We start from the raw sequence: 24,231 nt of genomic DNA on the forward strand, positions 1-24,231 counted from the left end.
CCTGAGCTCAGCTCTGTTGGAGGTTTCAGTCTTTCTATTCATTATATCTAAAAGAGCTGTGAACAAACCCCTATGAAACGTAAAGCTCATTTTATCAACATATATCTTACCTATTTGTTTGGGCAAAGTAATAAAGATAATCTTACAATATAACGTAATGCAATGAAAAAAAACATCACAAACTAAGGCCTCAGGTCTTTTACAGTTAACCACATTTTTAAAGTAAATCTCTGAGAAAATGTGGACAAACGAAACCAAAACGGGGCGAACTGATCCTTTACATGCCTGTAAGACAGCACTGCGGGCCCCACTCTGCAACTAAAATGATGGGATGGATGACATTGCGGAAGGGCTATTAGCGTATCCTGACCCCACCCCTTCACAACAACACAACCGGGAGTCAGGAAAAGGTTGATCATCACCGGGACCGGGGGGCAACAGGCGGACGAGAAGCCACCGGAGGTCAGAGGACACTCCGCCGCAGAGATGGCCCAGGCGAATATCTCGGTGACGGAGAGCCAGTTCAGGTGTCCCATCTGCCTGGACATCCTGAAGGACCCGGTGTCCATCCCCTGCGGACACACTTACTGCATGGCGTGCATCAACAACTACTGGGACCAGGCGGAGTCGGGTCAGTTCAGCTGCCCCCAGTGCCGGGAGACGTTCAGCCCTCGGCCGGTTCTGCGGAGGAACACGGTGCTCGCCGAGGTCGTCGACAAACTCAAGCTGACGGAGATGGTCACAGCGCCGGAGCTTTACACGGTGGGAGTCGGGGAAGTTCCGTGCGACTTCTGCCCGGCGGAGAGCAAGCTGAGGGCGGTCAAGTCGTGCCTGGTCTGCCTGGCGTCCTTCTGCGAGCTCCACGTCCTGCCGCACCGGGAGGTCGGCACGCTGCGGCGGCACAAGCTGGTGGCCGCGGTGGAGTGCCTGGCGGAGCGGCTGTGCGCTCAGCACCGCCTGGGTCTGGAGCCCGCGGGGAGCGGCTCCGAAGCTGAGGCCGCCTTGGAGTGGAGCGGGGACTGCCTGCTGTGCGAGGCTGACCAGGAGGAAGTGCACAATGTGGACGCACAGAGAGCCAGGAGACAGGTACAGAGACACACCGGAGGTTTGGATAGAGGGTTTGGTGTTGATACCATTGATTCCCCAAATCTATCCAGTGGAGGAGGACCAACTTATATTATGGTGGTCCTGGACTTTTTACACTTGAGGAAGTTTAAACATTTAAAACACCAAAGTCTCTGGTTAGTGTCTAACATCTAGAGCTTTTAGAGGATCCTCACATACTACAATAAAACACATTCAGCTTTTTCTTCACACGCTGTGAACCAGACAGAGTAAAAAAAGTAAAGTCCATCATACAAACCAGAGCTGCTTCTTAGTCAGTTTGACTTGTGTTTATAAGCCCTACAGTTTACATATAACTGTTGGACAGTCTGTTTCCAAAGGGTCCAAACAACCAAAAAGAAGTAAAGTAAACTTTGCCATTACGGTTTGGTTTGAAGAAAATAGATTATTCCACAGTGTGTCTCGTGGCCTTTCCATTCTGATGCACATCCGGTCAAACCAAGATCCAATCAAACAGCAGCGAAACTGGCAGCAGATAAAATAACCTCCACACTGTAACAGACAGCAACCTAAACAGTTCAAAATTAGGTTTGTATCATAGCACACTTCAGATTCAATCTACAACCATGGAGTCAAACCTGTGACGTTATAGATGCTTATAGTATTTCTTCTAATTATTATGTGAAAACTTTTAATAGATACTGCAGAACAAAATCAAATGTTCATCCACATACCTGAATGGCTATCTCTGTCTGTCTGTCTGTCTGTCTGTCTGTCTGTCTTTCAGCTGCAGCTCCAGGAGGCTCAGAGGATGTTTCAGGGGAGGATTCGGATCGGAGAGAGAGAGATAGAGGAGTTTCAACAAAGCTTAGCGTCCCTCAAGGTGACACACACACACACACACACATACACAGAAACACACACACATATGGCAGCCACTCTTCTTCTTGGCTGATCCAGTTTTTACAGATGCACACACACACACCACATCATCATGGCCCAAAAGCTTCCAGGTACCAACTAATTATTTACATAAAACTGTGAATCCCAAGTGACATCAGTGGTCTAATGGATGTCACTGAGGAATCACCTGGAATATACTGTACATGGAATATATTATCTGTCATTATTCAACACCCGCAAAATGCCGTCATGTTTGGAGTGTGTTTGTGCAATAATGATTTTGTTTATATATATATATATATAAAACATTTAAATAAATACATTTCAGTAAGTTTCTTTAAAAGCAGGTTTAAAATGTTTCTTAAAGGAATTAATAGAAGTTGCATGACGGATTTTTACAGGCCCGTTATTCCACTTGGTCCATTGTGCCTGAAGGAGCAGCTTGCACTGTAGAAGGAGAGTTTGAAGGTGCTAAATCCTTCAGAGCCTTAATATAAACTAGCAATAACATTCCTAAAGGGACAGGAAGCCAATGAACAGATGCTGAAATGGGTGTAATTTGCTGTTTTTTACTTGTATTTATGCAGTAGTTCAATCTCAAAGAGAAAACACCAAAGTGTGAATCAGTTTCTTTGCATCAGGCAGAGCAGGATATGGTCAGACTTATGTTTGTAAGCTGGAAATATGCATTTATATTTATTATATCGAGATATGTCCTATACAAAGATACACACATTTTGTTAAGACTGTCAAGATATCAGAATTATGCCAGTCATGAATAGTTATCAGGTTATTATAGGTTGATTAAACGAGTCTTTTCTCTCCCAACAAGTACAACTACAGGTTTCTTGCTCCCAGGGATTGATTAATACTTGTGATCAATGATTGTGAACTGTAACAATAATTCATGCCATTCATGCATCTGATGCTTCATATACAGTAGTGTAGTATGGTATCTGCCATACAGTGCCCAAGGTCGTATAAATAGACTCGTCTTGACATTTACACAACTGTCCCTGTCACATCAGGCTCTCACACTCGCCTCTCTCTATCTCCGTCTCACACACACACGCACACACGCACACACACACACACACACACACCCTCACTGGAGCTATTATATCAGTTTCCACTGCAAAGCTAATTTAAGTTCCATTGTCTATGCCCCTCCTTCCGTCTTCCAGGAAAGACCCCCTCCTCCCCCTCCTCCTCCTCCTCCTCCTCCTCCTCCTCTTCCTCCCTGAGCATCATACATACAGTGTGTGGCCGCTCTCTAGCTTCTTGGAAAACCGCTGCATTAGCTCACTAAAACCATCAGACTGAAAATTAGCCTTTTATCAGATGCTAGATGTCGGTGCGTCGTCTTGTGTTCTGGATACAGCGGAGGTTCAGTTCTGACCACAGCTACGTGAATCTGAATAACCTGCATTGGAAAGTTTTCAGCGGATTTTCACACCCACTAAAAAGTAAAAACTGCCAGTAAACTAGTGATTCTCAGCAGGACAAATCAATAAAAAACATTGGCCCACCTCACTCCATCCACTTGTGTAGACAGTGTATTTAGTGTTTTTCACTGATGCACTGATATACTAATTATGTAGAGAAAGAAAAACTTGTATAATGACACATTGTGTTTCACCCCGTGAAATGACACTTTATCCAATAAACAGTAATTGCTGCAGAAGCAGGATGTTGGAGTCGGACATTAGGAGACACATTAAGGCTTCATCTTGAAATGAGATATCAGTTGCAAAGACAAAGGATTGTTGGATTTGATATAGGAGCTAGAAAAATGTGCTTTATTGATGGATTGATTGTGTTTTATTTCATGTGCAGAGAGGATCAGGTCGCCAATAAAGATTCACTGTTTCTTAGAAAGTGACAGTTTTCTAGCTCTGTTTCATGGTGTCTTTAAGTATTTACTTTGTCCTACTCTAACTGCTGCTCTGTTCTGCTGTGTGTGTGTGCGTGTGTGTGTGTGTGTGTGTGTGTGCGTGTGTGTGTGTGTGCGTGTGTGTGTTTCAGGTGTCAGCGTCGGCTGTTCTGGAGGACAGTGAAGCTCTGTTTGCAGACATGGCGCTCCGCCTGGAGAAGACCAAGGCAGAGGTGAGGAGCAGGAGCTGGAAGCATTAGCGGTGATGTTATTGCAGTTGTAACAGTAGGAGGGAAAGTAGCGACAGCAGAAGCAGCAGTAGCAGCAGTATTACTCAGAAGAGAAGAGGTTTCACTAATTGAAAATCCAAAGTGCTATCAATTGACAGTGTGACAGAGTGTATAAAATCTTGTACAGCCATCACCTACAGTTATGCGTCTTTCCTGCACATCAGAAAGGTTGATTCCTGCTTGGTGCGTCCGTGCTACACCGCGCTGGATCACATCGTCTACTTCTGTGCACACAGGTTCGAGCGAGGCTGGAGGCGAAGGAGCGAGCGGTGGTGGGGAGGGCCGAGCGCGACGTAGAGACGCTGGAGAAGGATTTGGAAGAGCTGAGGAGGAGAGATGAGGAGATCAGTCAGCTGCTGCAAACCGAAGACAACACACATTTCTTACAGGTGAGGAGGGTAAAGATGGAAGATTATAAGGGGGGTGCAATGGGGTAAAAAGAGGGTGAGAAGTAGAACTTCAGAGTGAGGAACTTCCAAAAAAACTGAGAACATACAGCTCAGTTTGTACTTTTCTTTGGACATAATGATCTGTTGTTGTTTGCAGCCATCCAATAAGTCCACAGTGAACTTCTTTAGTCTTTTATTTTGAAATCCCTACAGCTAAATGGCAGTAACGTCACAGGAAATGTAAGATTTTATCTAAAACGTCCTGGAGGCCTGATGGGAACATTTATTATGGAAGGGAAATGGATAAATTAACAGCTGCATGTCTAAACCAATAAAGCAACACCAAGCTAGCACTACTCACAGACAAGAAACACATTGCCAATTATTGCATTTGATATTCATCATTTACATCTAATGGATCCTGGAAGACACAGGAGCTCACCTACTCAGAAACAGGGAAGATAATGAGTCAGCTGTGACCAGTGGAAAAACACACCTCCCGCCTTGGTGCTATTTTCAAATTCAATTGTACAAGGAATTAAGGAGGGAGGAGGGGAGGGCGGGGCTGTAGACACTAAGCCAGGCTGTATTTTCCACTCTTTGTCTATGTATCGGCTCAGGCGGCTCCGCTGCTGTGCGTCCCGCTCACCGCTGGTCGGCACTCCCGAGCCCTCGGCCTGCCCACAGAGGCCTTCAGCGGCGCCAGGAGAGCGCTGTGCCACCTGCGCAGCCGGGTGGAGGAGGTCTGCAGGGAGGAGGTGGACAAGATTAGCCGCGCAGGTACACCAGATGACCTACAGGCAGGAAGATATGTGATGTGATGTACTGTATACCACTAAATGTGTAGGCAGATGTGCACACTTGCTCCTGGTTTTATGGCATATGGCATTAAAATATTGCAAAGGTTCAGCATGGGTAAAGTAGATTTGCCAGATGTATTCTTTCACATTTACGCTTAGTTTAACACTTTGATTTCTCTTCCAGTTAATGAGAACTACGTGTCTGGAGGAGAGTGTGTAAAAGGTAAGCATAAGAAACATGATACACACACACACAAACACACACACACACCCGCCTTGTGTGACAGCGTCAGGTCTGAGGTGACCCATTTTTAACCAGGCTGCAGGTTTTGACATGACATTTAACACTGCGAGGGACAGTGGACGTGTTAATTATTGATGCTGAGGAGGACGGGGTGATTGTCTGATACAACACACTCTGGCTCATCTCCAATTCTGCACCGTGCTAATCACTTCAGTAAAGTTTAATTGGAAGCAATCGCATTCAGTGCAACTCACTTTAGTTTAAATGAGTTAGGTTTATAGAGGCTTTTCGATGGCAGCCGCAGCAGCAATGGAGATCCAGCGTTAGCTATTTACAATGAATGGTTATATAATTGAACGGGGCCAGCAACAGTGAGATAACTGAAAACGTATTATTATCCGTTATTAGCAATGCTAGCGGTGCAGTTCCAGGGTTGGTCGGTTCACTACTTTGCTCCAGATTAAATTATCTCCACAACCTTTGAATGAACTGAAATTTTTGTACAGACATTCATGGTCCCCAGAAGATGCATCTAAATGATTTTGGTGATCCCTTAACTTTTCCTCTAGTGCTATCATCAGGTCATAATCTTTATTAATCTTTATAATATTTTTTTTAGTGCTGAAAAGTGGAAAAAAAAAAAAACATTAGCATGCTAACATGCTAAACTAAGATAGCGAACGTGGTTAACATTATACTTGCTAAACATTAGCATATTAGCTTTGTCATTGTGAGAATGTTACCATGCCAACCACTGTGCCTCAGTACAGCCGTACGCTAACATGTGGAGTCTTTGTGTTTTGTTTTTAGCCATAGCTTAGCATAGCATAGCTTTAGGCAAACGTTTTGCGCTAAAAGTATTTAGAAAATTACTTTTGGAAAATATTAACAGTAATAGGCCTATCTTATGTCCCAGTTATGGCTGTCATTACTGGGTAGAAAATACACTAGTTCAGTGAAAACAGGCCACTGCTAACTGGGACTAATGGTACATTGTTTTGTTATTTTATTTTTCCTTCAATGGTATTGTTAAAAATTGAGTTTTTAAAAATATATATCCAATACCATTCATATCCATTGTATTGGGGAGGTGGCAGAAATCTGAGTGTGGAGAACACCAAACCTCAGCAAATGCAACCAACTGCAGGGCAACATACCGCTAGGGGTAAGTAGAAAAGTGTGAGTTTTTTTTGGAGGGGTGTGGTAAACTTTGGTGAACTAACTCAACTAACTTTAACTTACCTAATTTTGGCTTTGTTGGTGCTAATTTAACAAATCAACCAAGATTAACATTAAAGCGACTTTGTGTAGGATATGAACATTCTTTACTTTGGTGCCATCTAGTGGTTGTAACTAGATTATTACTATGGCAGACAGCATCCTCCTTCCCCTGTGGATCTGACCGAGGGAAACAGACAAAAATGTCTCCACTACTATTAAAATAATTGGTGCAAATTTTGTACAAACATTAAAGATTCCTAAACGAGGTATCCAGATATCTTTGGTGATTCCCTGACTTTTCCTCTAACGTCACCACCAGGTTCACATTTGTGATTCATAGTGAAATGTGCACTGTAGAAAATTAGTAGACTGTAGATATTATTACTTGGGCCACACTTTTCCCTCTGGCCCAGTATATACCCGGTTCCATGGCCCAAATTTCGCCCATGTACAGCATGATTGTCAGATTCTGCTTCCACATCTGGACCAATTCTGCCACCAAAACAGATGTAAAGATTTTTCACATACACATGGTGACATTAATGTTAAATGTAATACCTCATACTTTTACAAATACTAAACAGGATTTGCTTGTTAACGTGGTGTTAATTAACCTGGATACAAAATCAATCCGATATATTTGATGAAGTTCCCTCTCTGACTCAAATCAGTGAATTACAATTTGCAGACTGTTGGCTCCTCACGGGTTTTCTTTTGTTACCTTGAAAAGTTTCACAGTGCTTTTGTGAGTGTTGAATTTTGATTTAGCTCCTTGCTGATTTGCTATCCGTACATATTCTACTTCCATATTTCACGTTTTCAATAACACGTGATTTCTCTGTGTTTTTTTGTCATTTGTCCCTTTGCAGCAGTGCCGCTGTCATTCCCTCTGTCCTCTTTGTCTCTGCAGCCGGCTGATCAGAGGATGAGGGCAGCTTTCCTCAGGTGTAAGTACTTCATCTCTCCACTTTTCTTTTCCTTCCTGTAGTTCTTTCTTTCTTCTTTTGTGGCCTGTCCTCCACCCTCTTTTCTTCTTCCACTCTCTACCTCTTCATTTAATTTTTCCTTTCTCTTTCTCTCTGCATCGCTTCTCCTCTCTCTCTCTCTCTCTTAGGTGCACCCATTCAGTGTGACTGTCCTTTGACCCTCTTTCCTCCTCCTTTTCCATCCTTTCCTCTCTTTTATCCTCTCCATGCCTCTAATTCAGCACATAATGAGAGTCCTGCTGTGAAATCTGAGAGCCCGGTCTGGACTCTCATCAATGATGGATGGCAATCATACCGTATTTATGACATTCAGGTCCGTCATTAAGTCCAGTGCCTGGTCCGGACAAAAACAAGCCGACTGACGGGATGACAGAGGTAGCAGCACCTTGTTAGGCATTACTAATTCATTTGGTCAACGGATGATTAAGGCCGTATGTGTCATTTATCCGCTCTGTGCCAAAATGTCAACCGAAACAGTAGATGGCTTAACATGCTGTCTGTCTGTCTGTCTGTGTCCTGCTCAGCTCTAGAACTGGATAAAAACTCAGGAAACTGAGAGAGTCTCATAGAAGAGAGACTGTAAAGAAACATCTGAAGCCAGGGAAATGAAATGTCTGCACTTTTACTGATTTCTACCAATTCTGGGTCACCAAAAAGTGTGACGAGCAGAATCCTTTTAAGTGCAGTGAGTCCACTTTTCTCCTGATACTGATTTCATTACCTGAAATCAGAATATCGGTTGAAATATTCATTGTGTTATATGTGGAAATTTAGTAGGGTCAACTTCGTGTTGGAGCTTAAAGAAAAGTCAGAGGATCACCAAAGTCGATAGGATTCACCCTCAGAAGACCTTGAACGTCCGTATAAAATTTCATGGCAATCCATCCAATAGTTATTGAGATATTTTATTGTATGAAGTCGTGGACTGACAGATAGACCAACATTACCATCCTTAGAGCAAAGCCACTAGATACTAAAAAAATACTGAAAAATTAAGATTTTCTCAAAGTCCAAGGTCCTGTCTTAAAATTTCTTCCTTTCTTACAGTCTGTATATCAAATTTACAATTATAAAAGCTGTACAACTTTGTGAAACCAGCGAATCGTTGAGATTTTTGCTCGCTAAATTACTCCTGATTAGTCGGGTAAATTTAACTGATGTCGCCGTAAATTACAAATACGCCTCAAAGGGTTTGACAGTCTGTAGAAAACCCTCTATTCTTAGATCCAGTCAGTTTGGATATGGAAAGAAAATCATCAATTGATTATCAAAGTTGTTGTGAACCAACGTTTGGTTGATCAACGAACAGATTAGACGACACCTGGTCACTGGCTAAACAAGCATCCTCCTGGGACAATTATATCATCATGGCTGTTTTAACTCATCTCTTTCTCTTCTCCCAGTTTCGTGTCGTCTGTCCTTGGATCCTGATACAGCCCACCCTACTCTGATTCTCCTGGAGGGTCCCCAGGGCGCCCACTGTGGCGAGGAGCCCCAGTCTTACCCCCCTCACCACCAGCGCTTTGATTCAGTGGCCCAGGTCCTGTGCAGGGAGGGCCAGTTTGGTGGTGCCAGCTACTGGGAGGTGGAGTGGAGGGGAGGGGGATGGATCGACATCGGCGTCACCTATCGAGGTATCGGTCGCAAAGGTGGTGGAAAACCCTGCCTGCTGGGACGCAACGAGAACTCCTGGCGGCTGAGGTGCACTCACGCTGGATACGCCGCTTGGCACGACAACCGTAAGACCACGGTGGCGGCGCCGCCCTGCCCCAGGATCGGCGTGTTCCTGGATCGCCAGAAAGGAGCGTTATCCTTCTACAGCGTTTCGGACGCAATGGTGCTGCTGCACACGTTTCGTTGCCTGTTCTCTCAGCCGCTGTACCCGGCCTTCCGCCTGGACCTGGACTCCACCCTGCTCATCTGCCCCAACGAGGGAGGCAACGGAAACCCAGCCTAACCTTCCTTCCCTCCCTCCTCCACCAGCAGCCTTCATTTAACTACTGCAGGAAAGGGCTGTTCACTCTGCTTATGGATCAGGACATTAAAAATAAAGGTTGCTGGTGCAGAAGCAAAAACGTCGGGGGGAGTAGCATCACAGTCAGGAATCAAACCGTCTTCTCTTTCCATACATGTCTTTTTGCATAGTCCCTCCTCCTCTCTGAGTCTGTGGTGAAAAACACACATTTGACTTCATCAATTTTTTATTCCCTTTAATTGTTGCATCAGGTGGGATTTATTTCACAGCATGGCTTCTTCGCATTGTACATTACGACTTGTCGTAGAAGGAAAAGCCCGGGTATTAACAATGACATTTACAAAGGCTCCGTTCTGTTTAGGTGTCCCAGTAAGCCATGACGGTGTGACAGTAATTGAAGTAGGTGAACGGTAACTACAGCACAGTGACTGTACATGTATATTGTATTTTGTTCCTTGATTAAGATTTGAAACTACATTATCCCCTTTCCTGTATCTAAGTGAGATCGGCGGAGTGGTATGATGTGAGGCAGTGAGGTGATTGATGACCGTGTTCAGTTGTCCCACTGTGAAAAGTGGACATTAAAGTGGAGTTAGTAAAGTTAGCCAGTAGAAAGATGCCCCCATGTCGTTGCTTTACCCACGACCCAAATGTAGATTGATTCAGAAAGAACTAAGTTTATAGAGAAACCAGCGTTGCACTGTTTACACCTGTGCTTTTCCAGCTGTGACATGTTAAAGTGTCTTCTGTGAAAAAGGCCTAATCAACACAGACTTGCTGAAAACCATCCACTTTAAAGGTATGATACTAGAAAGTATTCACCCACTATTTGCATTGTTTTTCTTTGTGGTAAACAAAAAAACAACTAGTTGTGTACATTTATGGGAAATGTTTTGTATCAGAGGGTGGATTTTTATTTTATTTAACTCCCAACAATGACAGGCTGAATATTTAGCTCCTGTGACTACTTGAATTACCCACAGCAAGAAATTTCTTTCTGCATCGCTCCCTCAGTTCTCATCATGAAAATGTTACCTGCAAAAGAGACCTGCAGATTTAGAGAAATCAAATGCCATATTGTAGTGAATGTTTTGCTTTGGGTAATGTGTGCCTTCTTTTTTTTTTTTGTGAGGCCATTTGAGGTCATTTTCTTTTATGTGTGTTTTTGTGCACAACACATTGCAGGTCTATCTTAACAGTAGAATATCATGAATGAAATGGAGATATGACTATTGATATGGCACATAAACTAGCAGCTTAGCTTAGCACAAAGACTGGAAGCAGAGGGAAATGGCTTGGCCTGGCTATCATTATATTATCATATATATATATATATATATATATATATATATATGTGTGTGTGTCAGCATATAACTCATTCATTCACAATATATGATTACATACTCTAAAGTATGAGTGAGTGAGTTTGAAAAAGACACACTATAACTTCCATTGTTGTCTGCACTGTGCTAACGCTGATTCAGGGAAGCCACTATGAATTGGCAATAAATAATAAATAATATATATTTATGTTTATACTATAATATATATATGTAACACTGGTTAATTATGTTTGAGTGGGGGAATATCACAGAAATGTACTTTGCATGCTTCCAAATCCAATCCAATTATATCCGATCATATCTAATCAAGTCAAATCCTATTGTTACCTCATATGCGTTCAATCGTATCAGATGGGTATTACATGTGAGGAAACATATCAGACCAAGGACTTGAGTTTCCACTGACTCCTGTTTCCCTCAGGACGCAGTATGATTGTAGCATGACCAGGGACGAGGATGCGCTCAACGAGTGACCTCGTCCTCCATCTGAATGTACGCCATATTTTTCATTGAGGCTCTTTTTTTTTTTGAATGGTGCTATTCCAGAGGACTGTGATCATGTGACCAAGCACTGTCTGAGGCCAGCAATTACATGAATCCAAAGACACAGCAGTGATTGCACAGTTATATATAATCTATCAACTTTAACTACATATTTTTCACGGCACGTTCAAAAATAATCTACGAGCTTCATCAAAACAATACGAACAGAAACACCTATTGTATTACACATATTATTACAGAAAACATCAAAATGTATTACAGCCATGCTAAACATCAACATGGGAGCTACAGTTCCACACAAGCAGGTCTAGAAAATGATATTCCTGAATTTGCCAACATGATTTTTCTTATCTGGCAGGTTGATCCAAAGTAAGGAACATTTTTTTTTTTTTTTGCCATGAAGTGCATTATTCCACAAGCTGTACCATGAAAATATTTTTCATCTCCTTGTAGCATTTTCACTTCCTGTTTACGCTGTTGTTCTTTAATGTGACTGTAAGATATGTTGTATTTGTCTTGAGTGTTGCTTTTTCCAAAATGAGTTCATTCAACCGTGGCTCGCAATAAATTGATCCAGGTCTGAATTGGTACTCTGAGGTTTGTTTTTTAATTTTTTTTATTGTGAAACGCAAACATTAGGACACATAAATAAGGATTTATCTGAGAGGAGTTTATACCACAGGCAGTGTAAATATTACCTTTGTTGTGCAGTAAGCTGAAGTTATGGTTATGCGCATCCAGTTATTGATCGTTGATGTTTTCTGCACAGCAATAACTTAATTTTTTAATATAAAAAACAATATATATATATATTATTGCTTTAATTTATAAACTATTCAAAACTGTTTTTGTTACGTTATATGTAAGCCAACAAGACATTTAGTGATCAATAAACTAGTTTCAATATTATTGAATGTTATTTTTATCTTTTTATTTTAATATATTTAGGTTTTGTACAACAGGTCCAACAGAACAAGGAAAGAAAATGTCACCTGCATAGACTTGTGAAAGTTTTGAAACCATTTTGTAGATTAATGAATAATTGATAAATCATGTTATCAGTAAAAAAAAAAAAAAAACTTCATAAATGTATTCATAGTAAAAAAAATAATTAATTTCAGAGCTAGTATATCCTGTATTTATCTAGTACTTAGTACAAAAAGACCGACTACAAAGAACTATATTATATATATATAATATTTGTCCGTGTTTTTGGACCATCTTTCTACCTATGGAGTGACTCATCTTACTGCACAGACGCTCTTTGTCTTCTCCTTCTACCTGCAGTTGTGGCTTTTGTGTTTGTTTGTTTTTTTTGTTTTTTGTTTTTTTTGCAGTGCTGCCTGAGAGTCTCAGTTGAGGGACATAAAACAAAAGCGGAAGTGTTGTCACGTGACCCCTGTCAACATAAACAGATGTCATATGATTCGCGGTTCATTTTTTTTTTTCCAACATGGCGGCCGGAGCGCTGCAGCTGGCTGTGGCTCTCCTGTCTCTCTTCAGTGCGGTTTTAAGTTTCCCTCTCGGACCGGAAACAAAACACACAACAACATGTGGATACGAGGTTTGCCGCGTTTATATTCCGGTTGTTTAATGGGTGTAATTAACTTATTTAACACTAATAATTAGTTTAAACGGGGGACTTCTTGTTTCCAGCTGCGGCTACTTTCTGTTTCGCTCATCCGCCTTTGCTCCCTGTCAGATAGGATGAGGAAGTGAGACTGGAAATGAACTGTAATAAAACTTTTAACATTGTTTCCGTGTTAACTTTGAACGTTTCTCAACCATAAGACTATTTGTATATTTCCCGGCGTTGCGTTCACGGTGCGTACTGTATTTATGTGTTTGTGTTTGTGCAGTCATGTCATGCCACCAAACCCAACATGCTGAATGTCCACCTGGTCCCTCACACTCATGATGACGTGGGCTGGCTCAAGACCGTGGACCAGTACTTCTATGGAGGTCAGTCCCTCTCTTCTACTTTATCAATTGTATTGATTAATTGTTGATTATTAGCCTGCTGATAGTGGCTCATGTGAGATGCCGTATGATGCAGATGTTGTATATAACAGGAAGTTTGGGCAGTAATTAATGTATTATTAGATGAAGATGTTACATACAACCTCAACTATAAGATGCATAAGCCAGAAAAATTCCCTCTTTAATGGTAAAATGATTGTAAGTGTCTAATGGTTAATAGATAACTAAGCTCTGGTGCTATGTGCTGTATTGACAAAATGAAGATGTGCGTCCATCCACAGTCAGTAGTTATAAATTAACCATTGTTACCACTGTTTTGACTCAAGTGCACAACCAGCATGTTGAAAACGGCTGTATTATGGTCCTATAATGTGCTTCCTGTCAGTGCGTGTCTTCACTAGTAAACACTGTAATAACAGTTTTATAGTTTTACTGTGGTTGGGGTGATGAGTTTGCGTATATTTCAGCATCACGAGTCTTTTTAAAGTGAGAGCCGCTGTGTGTTTTGCAGACATCTGACCTCTGTGAGTTATTTCATGTGTGATTGTGTAAGCAGATATTAAATACACTCTGTGGATGGGTGCTTAGTTTGAGGAGGAGCACATGTTTGTGAGCAGTGCATGACTGCAAATGTGAACATAATGTTGTTTTATATAATAATACAGCTGTTTACACACAAGGTTCAGAGTTCTACCATGTTTCAAACTGTGTGTGTGTATGTGTGTGTGTGTGTGTGTGTGTGCGTGCGCAGACCGTAACGACATCCAGCATGCGGGGGTGCAGTACATCCTGGACTCGGTGGTGGATCAGCTGTTGAAGAACCCGGACAGGAGGTTCATCTACGTGGAGACGGCGTTCTTCTACCGCTGGTGGAAACGGCAGAGCTCCAGCACGCAGCAGACGGTCAAACAGCTGGTGAATGAAGGTACATGAACCAACACTGAACTGATCCGTTTACGCTGGGAGAGTTTCAGTGTGTGTGACCCGACCAACGCTCTCCTCTCCGCCGTCCTCCAGGGCGTCTGGAGTTCGTGAATGGGGGCTGGTGCATGAGTGACGAGGCCACTACTCACTACAGCGCCGTCATCGACCAGATGACCATAGGCCTGAGGTTCCTCAACGAGACGTTCGGGGCTTGCGGTCGTCCCCGGGTGGCCTGGCACATTGACCCGTTTGGCCACGCCCGTGAACACGCCTCCATGTTTGCACAGGTAGTTTAGACCGGAGCCAAGGAAGTGCTGTTTTCTACTGAGGCTGAAAAAAAAACACACAGAAACACAGTTAAGTGGCTTCTCAGTTAAACTTCACTCTGATCATTTCCTGTTTGTTTGTTTTGCTCCAGATGGGATATGACGGATTCTTCTTCGGCCGTCTGGACTACCAGGACCGGATGCACAGGATGGTGCAGAAGGAGCAGGAGCTTCTGTGGAGAGCCTCGGACAGCCTCACCCCCCCCACGGCCGACCTCTTCACCGGTAACACAACTCCACGACACGTGCACCAATGCTTCCTCTCATCTCTTCTAGTCTTTTAAGAATTAATTTAAGTTAATATAAAAAAACATAAAGTATGTTTTTTTTTGGAATTTGGGTGAATTGATCCTCTAACCTTTGCTCTCAACCTCCTCCCCCCTCCCCCCTCCCATCCACTAGGGATCCTTCCCAACGGTTACAACCCGCCCGAGGGCTTCTGCTGGGACCAGTCCTGTGATGACCCACCAATCAGAGACGACCCTGACCTGGAGGACTATAATGTTGATGATGTGGTGATGCGCTTCCTTACAATCGCCACCAGTCAGGTTCAACACACACACACACACACACACCCACACACCATATCTTTTAGGGGAGTGTGAACAGACTCGTAACAGATCCCTCCTCCTCTCTCTCAGGCCACGGTGTATAAGACGAATCACATCATCATGACCATGGGCTCAGACTTCCAGTACGAGAACGCCAACCTGTGGTACAAGAACCTGGACAAGCTGATCCACTACGTCAACGCCCAGCAGGCCAACGGCAGCAAAGTCAACGTGCTCTATTCCACCCCGTCCTGTTACCTCCAGGAGCTGCACCGAGCGAACCTCACCTGGTAGTGTGAGCTTTAACTTTAACGAGTATCATATCAGAATTACAGCCAGACGGTGTCTCATGGATTTTATGCTGCGACCTTATCGTCCTCTCGACTCAGGGCTTTGAAGACGGACGACTTTTTCCCTTACGCAGACAGCGCTCATGATTTCTGGACCGGCTACTTCACCAGCCGACCGGCACTGAAGCGTTACGAGAGGATCAGCAACAGCAATCTGCAGGTAGCTTCAGGTTCACGCCGACTGATCCATTTACATCCCTCACGCGCATTAAAAAGGTTCATTCACAGGTGGAAAACTTTTAACCTGCAGGTCAGACTAGTCAGAGGATCACCAAACTCTTTTGGATTCACACTCTGGGACCGTGAATACTAAACTATACATGTCGTGTTTTAACTGTGTGGCTTTTTAAAAAAAGATCTTTTTTTCCTCATGTTTTAGACGTGTAACCAGCTGGAGGTGCTCGGTGGCCCCGCCTCCAGGCAGGGACCCTTTGGGGAAGGCGAGAGCCAGACCATGAGTGAGATTTCTTTATTACCTTTTTATTGTAAAACGTTTATCCTGGACTCAGACCAGGAGGGAGAAAGGTTATTATGTCTCCCCCTTGTGGTCACATATATATCTCCAGTGAGAAAAGATTAACTTTTCCTAACAAGGTTACAAATGAAATAAGAGAAGAAGTGAAAAGAATAAATGAATAAGATCAGTAGGAGTAATCGGTATAAATGACAACCTATTCTGAATGCTTCCACTAAAAGAAAAGTTTAAAGAGAAGCTTAAAGACTTCTGCGTGTCTGAGTTCAACAGGCAAGGATCACACTCGATCTTCTGTGTGGTCTGATCGACGGCTTCTTGTTTGTTTGCGCTCTCACTGGCAGAGAAGGCCATGGCGGTGGCTCAGCATCACGACGCCGTGTCGGGCACTGAGAAGCAACACGTGGCCAACGACTACGCCAGGAGGCTGGCTAACGGCTGGCAGCGCTGTCAGGTATGTCAGACTTCACACAGCATTATCCTGCTCAGCATAATCCTCCGTATTACGTCCTGATAGTTTGAGCTTTTTTTGGCTGAATGTACTTGTTTTATTTTGAAAGTCCTATCTATTTCCATACTTCCTGCATGTCTGTCTCTCAGGTTTTGGTCAGTAACAGTCTGGCTGCTCTGAGCGGCTCGTCTGCCAAGCGGATCTACTGTGACAACCTCAACATCAGTGTGTGTCCCCTCACCGAGTCCAGCAAAAAGGTGAATCACACACACACACACTAACTTGTCCAGCGGCTCCTGTTATTAACTTAATTAGAGTTAATTCCCCAACTCCTAACCCAACTTTAACCTTCAGAGCTGGAGTCTGTGCAAACACAGATATCTAAATCCTTTCCTACGACAAACATTTGTAAATAACTAAAGAAATAATAAATCAAGAGAAGCATGTTTTAGCTGCAGTAGATCCTCTCTAAATAATCTCATTAATAATAGTCATTATTGTTACTGGATGATGCTCAACCCCCCACCTCTGTGTCTGTCCCTCCCTCAGTTCTCAGTCAGCGTGTACAACCCTCTGGCTCGGCCCGTCACTTGGCCCGTCAGGCTGCCCGTCAATGGAACAGCGTACGCGGTGTCTGATGCTAACGGCAAAGCTGTGGACTGTCAGGTGAATGTCGGAGTTTGTGAGTGTGCGTATGTGTGTGTGTGTGTGTGTGGCAGCTCACAGTTAAAATATATTTTTTAATTCATATTTTAAGGGCAGGACGTTTTGTAAGGAATTGTTTCTGTCAACTTCAGGATAATAACTACTTACGAGTGGAAGTTTTCTGTGGTCATGTTATAATTTACAGTCATTTTAAACTCTTAAGAGCTTTCGCAATTAAATATATTAATTGTTTTAGTCAAAAATCGATATAAGATGTGAAAATAAGATCATTTCTTCAAATCTTTATCAGTAATAATTATGATTTAGTGTTTGTGATGACAGGATTTCATGAAATACTCAAAACAAACTAAAGTCAGATTATCCTTTGAGCCACAGTCATGTTGTGTGTGTCATTTGTCTCAAATATGCAGTGATAATATAAAATGAAAAAGACATAACCTGTGTGTGTGTGTGTGTGTGTGTGTGTGTGTGTGTGTGTGTGTGTGTGTGTGTGTGTGTGTGTGTGTGTGTGTGTGTGTTCCAGGTGGTTCCGGTGTCCAGAGCCACTCGGGAGGTGAGGAGGAACCGGGGCTTCGCCGTCAACGAGCTGGTGTTCCAGGTTCAGGCTCCTCCTCTGGGCTACAGCACCTACTCCGTGTCCCTGCGTCTGGCGGGACCTCCGCCGGCCTCCGCGCAGCCTGGCGCCCCCACAGTGATTCAGAACAAGGTCTTAACGCGGCGTCATCACGCGCTCCTTTCATATTGCATGATGGGAGATAAGTCCAGTACATAAAACAGGAGTATTTGTGTGTCCGTGTGCTCCAGTTCCTGCGGGTGACCTTTGACCCAGATACCGGCCTGTTGAGCAGCCTCAGTAACCTGGAGACCAAACAGAGCATCAAGCTGACGCAGAACTTCTACTGGTTAGAAACGCAACGAACTCACAGCACCGTTACACGTCCAAACTCTTGTTGGCGTTGTTGTTGTTCACGTGTGTGTTTGTGTGCGTTCCAGGTACAACGCCAGTGACGGCAACAACTTGGAGAGTAACCAGCCCTCAGGAGCGTACATCTTCAGGCCCAACTCGTCCACGCCGTTCGTCATCAGCCGGACGGCCAAGACCGAGACGATCCAGGTCCAGTTTCCTCTCAGTGCACTGATTCCTCATTAACGTCTGCAAATGTCGGGTTAATTAAAAAAAGGACGATTAATTAGACAGCTTTAGTTTGACACCTGCTCACGGCAGCTGTGCCACATCTGTTGGCATCAGGTGTGGCACGAGAGATGCTTCCAATCCAGTGTGTAAGAGCGATGTGACCCTTTAAATACACCTGACAGACGTTGTGTTTGTTTGTGTTTGTGTAATGAGATAATCAAATCATTTGCAGTGTGAATGTAACGATGTATAACGGTGTCGGTTCACGTTGCAGACCTCAGTGGTGCAGGAGGTGAGGCAGCGGTTTGCTCCCTGGGTGTCTCAGGTGGTTCGTCTCCACGGCGACAGCAGAGCTCTGGAGCTGGAGTGGACGGTCGGACCGCTGCCCATCGAGTGAGTGTGCGCTCATCATCATGTTGCATCCAGATTTTTTCTTTTCATTCGATACCTGAGGAGTAAAAAAATGGTGAATCTCATTAGCATCCGTGAGCCAATCAGCATGCAGCATGCTTGGAGCGAGCTCTAATAATGCCGGTGATCGGCTGTTTATTTACACAAATACATTTGAGTGTGTAAAGAGACTGAGCTTAAAAATAAAACTGAGAGAATCGGTATTGATATGAAAGTTTTATGTTAGAAAAGTCGGATTCCGTGAGTTATTCTGACCCTAAACAATTTGTTTTTCTTCTTCTGTCTCTCCTCAGCGACGGCCTGGGGAAGGAGGTGATCACCCGTCTAGACACCAGCATTAAAACCTCAGAGATCTTCTACACCGACTCCAACGGCAGAGAGGTGCTGCAGAGAAAGTAAGATGGCTGCCTACAGGCTGGAGTTAAACCACCAGCTGTGTAAAATCCGCTCCCGTAATGTAAACGTTTGTCTCGATCAGTCCCGCTTCTCTGACCGAGATCTAAGAATTTCACTCACTCACAGATTTTTCTTACTCAGAGACTCAGATTTAAAATGAGTTAATCCATCAAATGAAAAATGTAACTTCAACTGTTTCTACAACACGTCGGGAACATTTGTCAGACTCACTGTGTTTTATAAGGAAACTCAGAGGTGTGTGTGTGTGTGTGTGTGTGTGTGTGTGTGTGTGTGTGTGTGTGTGTGTGTGTGTGTGTGTGTGTGTGTGTGTGTGTGTGTGTGGTTTCCCCTCAGGAAAGACTTCCGTCCAACATGGAATCTAATGCAATCAGAGCCCATCGCTGGAAACTACTACCCCATCAACTCCCGCGCATTCATCAAGGTGTTTATTATTGCAGAATAACAACAACTACTTTCTACCACAGGAACATGTTTTGGGATTTTATATAATGTTATCTCATGTTCTTTCTCTTCTCTCTGGATTTGCAACAGATTTCGGTTTGTTTGTTTCCACTTGTGTTTTTTCCTCATCCTTGTACATGTGGTTTTCAGGATGATGTGGACCAACTCACCGTGGTGACCGATCGCTCTCAGGGAGGAGGCAGCATCCACAACGGCTCTCTGGAGATCATGGTGACACACACACACACACACACACACACACACACACACACACACACACACACACACACACACACACACACACACACACACACACACACACACACACACACACACACACACAGCAGGCCAATCCTCCATTTTCACCTGGACCAGAGCAAACAACATGACTCACACACACACACACACTGAACTCCACCCTCCTCATCCCTCAGCTCCACCGCCGCCTGCTGTACGATGATGTCCGCGGCGTTGCCGAGCCGCTCAACGAGACCTCCCAAATCTTCCCAGAGGGGCTGGTGGTCCGCGGCCGCCTCCTGCTCTCCCTCGACCCCCCGTCCGTCGCCGCGGACACACACCGGCCCCTGGCGCAGGAAGTGGTGCTGCAGCCGCTGCTGACGTTCGCCAACGGAGATCTGAGCCCAAACACCCGACTGGAGGTGAGTGAGGAGGGGGAGGGGCCTGATGAAGTGCTGTCCTAGTTAAGACATGAAAACGGTAGAGTGGGTTTCAGTAAAATCTTTAACACTGGAGGTTAAAGTACAAACTCTCCTAGAACTAAAACAATCAATTAATTGATTAGATATCAAATTAATTAGCAACAAATTTGATAATTTATTACTTTTAAGCAAAAATATTAAACATTAGCTCTAAAATGCTTTTTCCCATATACGATATTGAATTGAATGTCACCTTGGGTTCTTGCAAATTAAAAAAAGCGATTTTTGACTAAATTCTGGCCTTTTATGGTTAAAATGATTAAGATTAATTAATCATGCAAATATTAGTCAGTTGTAGCCCTAAACTCTTCTTTTAATTAGTGAAACGAGCCTGAACTGCAGACTGCCTCATAAAAACTTTACGTTACTGTTCTTTTAGTTCAGGGTGAAGGAAAGGTTTGGCTCATTAAGCGTTTCTATGACCTGAATCAGAAGCACTAAAGGCAGTTTGTGAGAACGTCTTGCTGCCCGTCTGGCTGCTTGAGTGGACTTGACTCCTGCATGAACTCATTTCTCTCCCGTTGTGTACATATTAGCATTTTCAGACATTGTTCTCATTTCTCAACGTCTCAGGAGAGTGCGTTGTTTTAAGCTCTCGTTGTGCTGATGTTTTCCTGTAATTAGAGACACGTTCTACTCTTACTAGACATTACAAAATGAATAAGCAAAAAGAAATTAGCAAAGTCTATGAACAGGCCGCGTCTGAGAGCGAGTTTTAAATGGTTTTTATGGAGTCGACTGTCAGTGGATCCTCTGACCTGCGTGAATAGACTAAAGTCAGTTTGTCTGTCTCTGTATCTGTGTGTAGTTCTCAGGTCTTCAGGCTGCGCTGCCCCCTGCTGTCCACCTCCTCACACTGACGCAGTGGGACAAAGACTCGGTGCTGCTCAGGCTGGAGCATCAGTTCCAGAGCTGGGAGAGCAAAGTGAACTCACAACCCGTCACCGTCAACCTGCAGGTCAGACGCTCAAACACCCTCCGGACACCTGGACAAGACAAGAGCTGATGTTATTACATTATTAATGACTGATTGATTATTAATGAATGAAAGTAGATCAGCAGGAAAGTTAATAAAACTCGAGAATTTCTTGTTTTAAGCTTCAAAAATAAGATTAGCTCGTTCTTGCTTCTTGTTGTGTGGCCATTTTATAGATAATTAACTGGTTAAATAGATAAAATCAAAAAGTAGAGTAAATATAATAAAATGTAACTAATTCTGTCATCCGGTCTTTTCCTGTCTGTGTAGAAGCTGTTTTCCACTCTGGACGTGCTGGGCGTGTCTGAGCTGAACCTGTCAGCCAATCAGTGGAAAGAGGAGATGATGCGTTTCAGCTGGACGCCACAGAAAGGTACGGGACACCCGCACCTGTCAGTCGCTGGATTACACGGGTTGAAATTAGATTTTGTCTGAAGGAACACACCAGTACAGATGATAGCACCAAATCAGATCTGATAGTTCCTCGTTTTATTTTTAAAGGAGCTATTTGTACATTTAGCTATTGCTACATAGCTAACGTTAGCATTAACAGCTGTTTACTTACCAGTCTAGAAGAAACGTTGCGAGTTCAGCATCAAACTTCATTCCTTTACTCACCAACAGCTGTCTCCAGAGGTGGAGAGATACACCAATGTTAACTCTTCTCTCCATCACGTCTTTTCTTCTACTGAAGTTAGCATGCTAACCAGCTAGCCCCGGCCCGTCGCGTCACTGTAGCCTCCAGCCTGCCTTGAAGACGTAGCGCAGCAAATGTGTAATTATACATTTAATATACAATTATGTAAAAAGAAAAAAGCAGCAGAAGTTTAAAGCTCAGAAAGTGGCTGCAATGTTTCTAGCAATACATAATACAAGTGAATGATAAATTAGATTGTTAGACCCTTTTTGGCCTGTAGGTGGCACTAGAGGGAAGCTGGACTGCCCAAAGTGGAAAGGGTTTATCCTCTGGGAAGCCTGAATGTGCTCAGTATATTTCTTGTGTAAGGGTGGAAATTTTGGCGCCAAAAAAACAGTCAGTGGTGTCACCAGAAAAATTTAGTTTTTATCCTCTGGAGATGATGAATGTCAACACTAATCTTTGTGACAATCTGTCCAGCTGATTTATCTCACCGTGTTCAAATTTTTGTCACCGACTTCCAACCTGCCTCATCTCCCTAGAAACTGTGCTTTTGTAAATTAGTCGACAATCATCCAAAAATGTGCACCAGGCAGCCAAACGCTGGAGAATCTGTGTCATCCACCAGCGCTCTGGCAGTTCACCAGCTCCCTGCCACTCACTGATGGACCACTTTGGCTGGTGGCGGAGCGTCGTGTTCAGTTAAGACCGTAGATTGAAGACAGGAGCGCGAATCCAGAAATCCACTGACGCCTTTTAATTCTGCGAGGGCGGTAATCACTGCACCATTACAGTCGACTGAACTGTAAAGACGATCTCCCTGCAGGGACTCATTAAACAGGCAGCGTAATGTAATGAGTCATAAATGCATCGTTATGCTTCATAGTTTTATTAGTAAACTGCAGGGTGTTTTTTTTTTTGTTTTTTTTAGCAGCTCAACGAGACTCATTCTGATAGTTTTTACTTTAAAGTGTTGGATATTTGTAGAAATAATCTGCTTCTTTCTGGTCGTGTTTAAAAGCTGTACTTGTTTTCCAGAGGAGAAGCCCCTGCTGAAGATGTTCCAGGACCCCTCCACGTGGGAGGTGACCTTGAGGCCGATGGAGATCCGAACCTTCCTGCTCAGGGTCAGCCTCAGATAGCCAATCACACGCTTCAGATTTTTTTTTTTTTGCGAGAAGCCACAAAATGAATAAGTGATGCAGTTACAATCAAATGAAGTTCCTGTGACCTCCTGGCTTGGGTTTGATTCCACCAAGCGAGGACTGTCGTGCACCGGATTAAAAAAAAAGAATGAGCGGTCGTGTTCGCAGGTTGATTCTGAACGCAGACACGCGTGCGTTCAAATGCCAGCAATGTTAAATCAGATCAACGCTGTGGCCTTGTGTATCCGGAAACATGTGAAAATCCGGTTTGTTACGATTTTAAACGACGAAATGAACCAGACGTTCAGATGTTTTTTGGAAACCTAAGCTGCGGTCAGAGCCACTGAATGTCTGAACATGTTTCTCATTGGAGGCATTTGTACAGTATTAGCTGAAGCTGCCTTTTTGTATTTAGTACAGACATCAAAAAATAAAAAATCAACAAGAGACAATACAAGTAAAATCTCTCTGAACCCGGAACATTTTCTCTCTACAAACTGGTGCCAACATGTTTCTATCTGTCTGCCTGATGTGTGCAATAAGTGTTGACTTTTCTACTTCTGCCAATGTGTGTGTGTATATACTTTGATTTTTATACTGATCATCAAGCAGCTCAATAAAATCTATCACTTACTGTATTACCTGTGTGTTAACGTTACAAATTCTGTGCATAATCAATCAGACGGAGGCAGGTTTTACTGAACAGTTAGTTTACTGCGTCTAAACTATTAATTAAAACTCAAAAAAAGTTGCATTTTATGAAAACTGACCTGTTTTACCATCAAATATTCAAGGCGAGAAAAAAAACAAAAGAAAACAACCTTTACAACCTTAAATATCAAAGACAAAAAAACATTTAAAGTCATAGTGAGGACTTTATTGATATGTGATAAAAAAAAAGGAACCCAACATGTGAACCTGACATAAAACTGAATCGTGGATATGTTGTTCTGTATATTAACAGCTTTTAGGTTGTTGTCCTCCTAAATGCAATCTGCAGCACATCATTCTCACTTCATCCAGGCTGCACTTAAAAA

General features: G+C 43.3%; 2 protein-coding genes across 2 annotated transcripts; both read left to right on the forward strand.

Annotated features, from left to right (window-relative positions):
• The first annotated feature begins 428 nt into the window (after positions 1 to 428).
• Positions 429 to 10,841, forward strand: LOC111235900 (E3 ubiquitin/ISG15 ligase TRIM25-like). Its single transcript, XM_022764479.1, has 9 exons — positions 429 to 1,086; positions 1,853 to 1,948; positions 3,994 to 4,074; positions 4,368 to 4,520; positions 5,141 to 5,300; positions 5,505 to 5,543; positions 6,655 to 6,729; positions 7,655 to 7,732; positions 9,175 to 10,841. The coding sequence occupies exons 1-9, from the start codon at positions 487 to 489 to the stop codon at positions 9,726 to 9,728; spliced, it is 1,836 nt and encodes a 611-aa protein (XP_022620200.1). The 5' UTR covers positions 429 to 486; the 3' UTR covers positions 9,729 to 10,841.
• A 2,198-nt stretch (positions 10,842 to 13,039) lies between these two features.
• On the forward strand, positions 13,040 to 23,832 carry man2b1 (mannosidase alpha class 2B member 1). The gene is made up of 23 exons (XM_022764484.1): positions 13,040 to 13,157; positions 13,453 to 13,555; positions 14,325 to 14,498; positions 14,591 to 14,784; positions 14,916 to 15,048; positions 15,226 to 15,371; positions 15,465 to 15,664; positions 15,764 to 15,884; positions 16,104 to 16,182; positions 16,541 to 16,650; positions 16,797 to 16,904; positions 17,197 to 17,313; positions 17,837 to 18,019; positions 18,118 to 18,215; positions 18,307 to 18,427; positions 18,723 to 18,841; positions 19,153 to 19,254; positions 19,610 to 19,697; positions 19,868 to 19,948; positions 20,152 to 20,376; positions 21,245 to 21,394; positions 21,683 to 21,785; positions 23,088 to 23,832. Exons 1-23 carry the CDS (start codon positions 13,047 to 13,049, stop codon positions 23,189 to 23,191), a joined length of 2,970 nt encoding a protein of 989 aa, XP_022620205.1. The 5' UTR covers positions 13,040 to 13,046; the 3' UTR covers positions 23,192 to 23,832.
• The last annotated feature ends 399 nt before the right edge of the window (positions 23,833 to 24,231 follow it).

This window comes from Seriola dumerili, unplaced genomic scaffold (assembly GCF_002260705.1).
Source record: "Seriola dumerili isolate Sdu_G_001 unplaced genomic scaffold, Sdu_1.0 BDQW01000538.1, whole genome shotgun sequence".
Lineage (NCBI taxonomy): Eukaryota > Metazoa > Chordata > Actinopteri > Carangiformes > Carangidae > Seriola > Seriola dumerili.